Source organism: Eleutherodactylus coqui, chromosome 5, assembly GCF_035609145.1.
Source record: "Eleutherodactylus coqui strain aEleCoq1 chromosome 5, aEleCoq1.hap1, whole genome shotgun sequence".
Classification (NCBI taxonomy): Eukaryota; Metazoa; Chordata; class Amphibia; order Anura; family Eleutherodactylidae; genus Eleutherodactylus; species Eleutherodactylus coqui.
This window is the reverse complement of record NC_089841.1, coordinates 6376476-6381808: the sequence shown is the minus strand read 5'-3', so window position 1 is coordinate 6381808 and position 5333 is coordinate 6376476. Positions and strand designations below refer to the sequence as shown.

Sequence of the window (5333 nt, the reverse complement as noted above, 5' to 3'; positions counted from 1 at the left end):
CCTGGTACCCCCAAAAACAAAATCCTGTCTTTCTCCCCACCCACACACGGAATAACACAGGGGAGCTTGCTGCCTAAAAAGCGACCGACACCACTGCTTCCCATGTCGTGGTTAACTTTGTAAAGGATTGTAAAAATGTAACTATATATCTGTTAACATTATACAGTGTTATACATATCTATGTAATCATTCTTATGCATTCCTTTATGTAATAACTCTATATTCTGTATTTTTTTTATAGCGCATCGTCTATATATTCTGGGCGCTCAATAAAGCTTTATAAAAATTTGCATTTTGGCTACTTTGTGTTCTCTATAGCATGCTCACTGCTAGCCTATACATAAAAGGCTTATTAGGATGGGGGTGGCAATGCTTAAAAAGCTGTTAACGGATGGTAATGCATTCTATATATTAAATCCTTATACTCATAAGGCGACTTGAATGGTATATAACATCAAGTCAGCCTATACACATAATAACGCCATTGATTTGGGGATGACTTGAATGGTACATAACATCAAGTCAGACTATACATATAATAAGGCCCTTGATTATCATGACACACACAGTATTCTAAAGTGTGTCTTGTGATACGTCACAGGCCTGGAATGCGGATGGGTCCACCACCCGTCAGCTGACGGTCAGGTGGTGCGCCGAAGGGGGAGGGTCAAAGGTCATGGAAGGGGGCGTGGCACCTGTCACTTTCCAAAAGTGGGCGGTTTGACATAAGGTATGGCTGCTATACTACTAATGTGAACTATGCCTACAATTACGAGCATCAGTAGCACGGTAGGTCCTAGACAGCTGCATCCTTATCTAATTTGGTGCAGATTAGGCCAGTCAGTGCAGATTAGTCCATTTGTTTGTGGATATGCTGAAATGGTGGGATCTATAGAGTTGAAAACCAGTCTAAAACCTTCTGAAACCTCTCATTTGCCTATGTGCAAATTTGGCGCAGATTGGCCCAGGCGTTTGGCTGAGCATGAAGAACTGACAATGGAAATCCATGTTTACAATAGACAAGCTACCAGAGAGGTTGCTCTCCATTGATGAAATTTCAATCTTCAATTAAGCAAAAGAAATATTTGAAGTAATTGAATCTGAATGATTTCAAGGTTCTTTGCGCACCCTTTCCATATTGAAGGAGCAGTTGAGGATTGGGCCTCAGTGTTGACTTGATTAGGTGCGATTAGGAAGGAGGGGATGTGACCACACCAGATTTGATACTCATTACTTCTCTTTTCCTGCATTTTTTTCTTTATTTTAGGTTATTCAATGTTTGTAATTTGGCTTTTAGGTCATTTTTTAATGCTTAAGCCCGGAGAGCATCAATTAGAAGCTCATCCGGAAATTGGGCCTTGGATACTGATAATATTTAAGTTGTTTGGTTTAGAGGGGTCTGAAGGTGATAGCAGAGATAATTGCTGAAGCGCTCACCGTAATCTTAGAAAATTATCCAGTGGTTATATTTTAGATTTCACTGTTTGAACCAATCTGTGGATTTGAAGGTTTAACTTTCCTTCTGAATTAAAAATGAGATAAAAGCAAGCTTTATAATAATGCAATCTTCATTTGTAGTGAGTTATAGAGAGAATGCAATATCCCTTCTTTATATATAAAGACATTACTGGATAAAGTAGGAATACAGTGGAATATCAATTTCAGTCAAAACTTAGGTGGATTGTTGGCCCCATGGCCATTCCAGAAAAGTGTAGAAAATACTGATTCTGCTGACTATACTACTGAATGTACTTTATTTAGATTAAAAATAAGATTTAAGTTTATTTACTTTTGGAAGTTCACTGCTTTTACAGTTTCAACTTTAAAATATTAGTAAATATAAAAGTTTATAAAATCTAATTTTTATGAAGAGTTACCCCCTGAAAGGTAAAAGTTTTGTTAGTCACCAATGTAGCACACATCAGAAGGTGCATGCTATCATTATAATAATGGAGGGTTAGGCCACTTGTTAACAAAGAAATGTCCATTCTAATGTAAAAGAGAGAATATAGTGGATATGGAAAAAAAATGGGGGAAATACTGATTATTCTGACTATACTTTTTTTTCAATATAATACATAATATGGTTTAACTTAGTTTCCTTTAGGAACTTACAACTTTGCCAATTTTACAGTTTCTAATTTTAAATATAAAAGTTTATAAAATCTAATATTTGTGAAACATTACCTCTTGGAGCATAAAAGTTTAGTGAGCATTCATAATAACACAAATTAGAAGGGGCATGTAATCACTATAATGGAGGGTGAGGCCACATGTTAATAAAGAAGAGTTTTCCTTACAATGAGGTGTTGACCCCAACAATACTTGACCCCATCTATGGCTGCAGTTTGCAGGAATGCTATAGAAATGCTAATTTCCTTGATGCCTGATGTTATGTATACAACAAGTACATATTGACTCCTGGCCAATCAGGAGCTCATTGATCCTTGGGTGTAACTTACCTACCATTATATAAAAAGACTCCTACCTTCTCTGCTTTCAAAGACTTCAACATCCCTGAGACTTTGTGAAGAATTTTCTGACAGTCCCAACTGCAATTTGATTTCTCCAAGGTAATTTTTGCAACTTTACTCTCATCATATTTTAATGATTTTATATTTAGTTTTTTCATCATTTGCCATATACATCATAATAGATATTATACTTCACTCTATAAGGTCAGAGAGAATTATAATGATCATCATTAACTATTTTCTTGCCTCTCACTTCTACAGGACACAATGGCCTCCAGTATACGAGATGTGCAGCTTATCCTGGAAGGACTTGTCTCCTTTGCTTCCTGGGGTCTACAGGAGATAGATCTTTAGGAGAACTTCTGTGTGATACAGAAGCTGGGAGATGGTGGCTATGGTTCTGTGCTCATGGTACAAGACAAGAAAAATGGGTTAGTGGGGGTCAATTATCTATTACTAGAGTGATGTAGTAGTCTGAAGATCGTGGGAGGACAGAATCTCCAAGAGTTTGATTTAATGCGGGAGATTTATGAACATTGCACGACTATCAGGATGTAGATATTTATGAATCTGCAACGATGATGCCAACGGGTCTATTAATAGTTTACATATCACGATAAGTATTTGTTTCCTAATATGATGCAATCAAAGGGGTGGAACAGAAGGGTCTACAGTTTAATTTTACGAATTTCAATATTTCCAATTTGACAATCCTATAAATACTTTTAAGTAATAAATGTACAATGTTATTTTCATAAACAGATCAGAAAATGGCATTAAAGCTTCTCGACAGGAACAAAACAACTGAATTTGCCTTCCTCATGGAGTTCAGCAAGTCTTTCTTCTTCTCCCATCCCAATATCATTGGAAGTTATGGTACTGCCTTCAAGACTTGGGACTACTTTGCCTTTGCCCAGGAGCTGTCGATAGGGGATTTGTGCTCTCTTATAACACCTCATGTAAGTAGAAATCCCCAATTCATCCCGAGAACTACTTTACCAATAGCCTTTCTTCTTGTAGTAATGTCTCCATTATGTTGACTTCATGTGTTTCCCTATGTTAGGATGGACTTCCGGAGGACACGGTAAAGAGATGTGCGGTGCAGATCTCCAGCGCCCTAGAATTCATAGACAGTAAAGGGCTGGTGCATTTAGATATCAAACCAGAGAACATTTTGGTGTTTGATGAGGACTGCCACTGTATAAAAATTACGGACTTTGGTCTTTCATGTATTAAAGGAACAATGGCGAAAAACAGGATCAGCACTGTCTCATACATGGCTCCAGAGATGAGCCAAGTTACTGATGAGGATTCTTTGCTTGTTGACTTCCCCCTGGATGTATGGTCCTTTGGTATTGTCCTCTACTGTTTGCTCACAGGCGAATTTCCATGGCAGTCAGCAGTTTCCACAGACAAAGCTTATAGTAGTTTTGTTGAGTGGCAATGTAATTTGGAGGATATTGAGCCACCAGCACCGTGGAGCAGATTTCCACCTGGAGCTCTGAAGATGTTCAGTGGTCTTTTAGCCATAGACTGTAGTAAGAGGAGTAAATCTGGTGAAGTTGTGATGTTCTTGGAGGAATGTTGGAAAGAAGAAATCATAGACTCATCTGAAGAAACCAGCACATCAATGACTTCTCTCTTAAGTACTATATCCGGCTACTTGACTTCTGAAAATTCTGAGTTTGATAGTGAGACATCTCCAGACATTTGGAAGGATGGATTGGAAGATATTAGTCATTTCATGTTGGAGCAGAGATAGAACTTGGCTGCATGACAACATATTCAGCCATGTCCTTCGTAGTAACAGTAAGTGATTCGAATTTCATTAACCTAATACGAAAATGTTTCTATTGATCTAACCCTTTCCTAGGACTTATCTGCTATATCCTTGTGAGAGAACACTCCAGGTACATTTATACGGGCAAACGATGTCCAGCAGCCAGTCCCAGTGATGCTTGCGTCTGTGCTGTTACACAGGAGCGAGTATCGCTAGCATTGCTCAAAGCACTTCCAGTATGGAGGCGGTGCAGGCTGGGAAGCCCCAGCTCAACTCCATTCACAGTAAGCAGACAGTCCTTCAGAAGTGAATGCTGTTGACACTGAATGGCACGTGATTCAGTTTTCTGTATACAGAATCTGAACGTATGAAAAATTTTCATTGCATGCATTTACACGGTACGATTTTTGTTCAAAAGCAGGAATTTGAACTTATCTGAGATAGAGTCTGAGATAGAGCCATTTGAAGTGGGAGTCTTGTATATCTGCTCGCTCAAGCAATTGCCTTTAGCGAGTATACTCGCTCATCTATAGACAAGTCACAAATATTCTCACGTCTTCCTGCATTGGGCTGGTTCTTGTAGTTTTTCATTCATTCTAGAGCTCATAACGTTGAGAGGTAAGCTGTGTCATGGAGTCTATGCATGAAATGTGTATTTTCTACATTATGGGCTTGATGTACTAAAAATTCATTGTTTAGTGATGTTAAAAATGATAACCTTGTGATAAAAATTAGCATGGTATATGACCTCTTCCCACTGAGTTTTTTTTTTCTATTTTTCATTTTAATTTTTTTCCTTCCCATTTTCAAAAAATCCTAACTTTGTTTTTTCCAGTGACATATCCACATGAGGGTTTGCTGCTTTTTGCAGGCAAGTTGTATTTTTCTGTGGTGCCATTGACATACCATATCATGTATTGGAAAACTTTTAAAAAGTGGCGCAAAAAAGCAACTGTGCCATTTTTGGGGTGTTAACTTTGTTTTTTTACTTTATTATATTCAGTAAATTGGACTATTGAAATAATCCCGGATGCTAACCTAATTGGATCTTTCTATTTGGCTTAAACTCCATCACAGGA

The 5333-nt window shown here is 37.9% G+C and overlaps 1 protein-coding gene across 1 annotated transcript; it reads left to right on the top strand.

The window, feature by feature from the left end:
• Nucleotides 1-357: 357 nt before the first annotated feature.
• On the top strand, nt 358-4236 carry LOC136627228 (serine/threonine-protein kinase SBK1-like). The gene is made up of 3 exons (XM_066602158.1): nt 358-394; nt 3237-3433; nt 3538-4236. The coding sequence occupies exons 1-3, from the start codon at nt 358-360 to the stop codon at nt 4234-4236; spliced, it is 933 nt and encodes a 310-aa protein (XP_066458255.1).
• Nucleotides 4237-5333: the final 1097 nt, after the last annotated feature.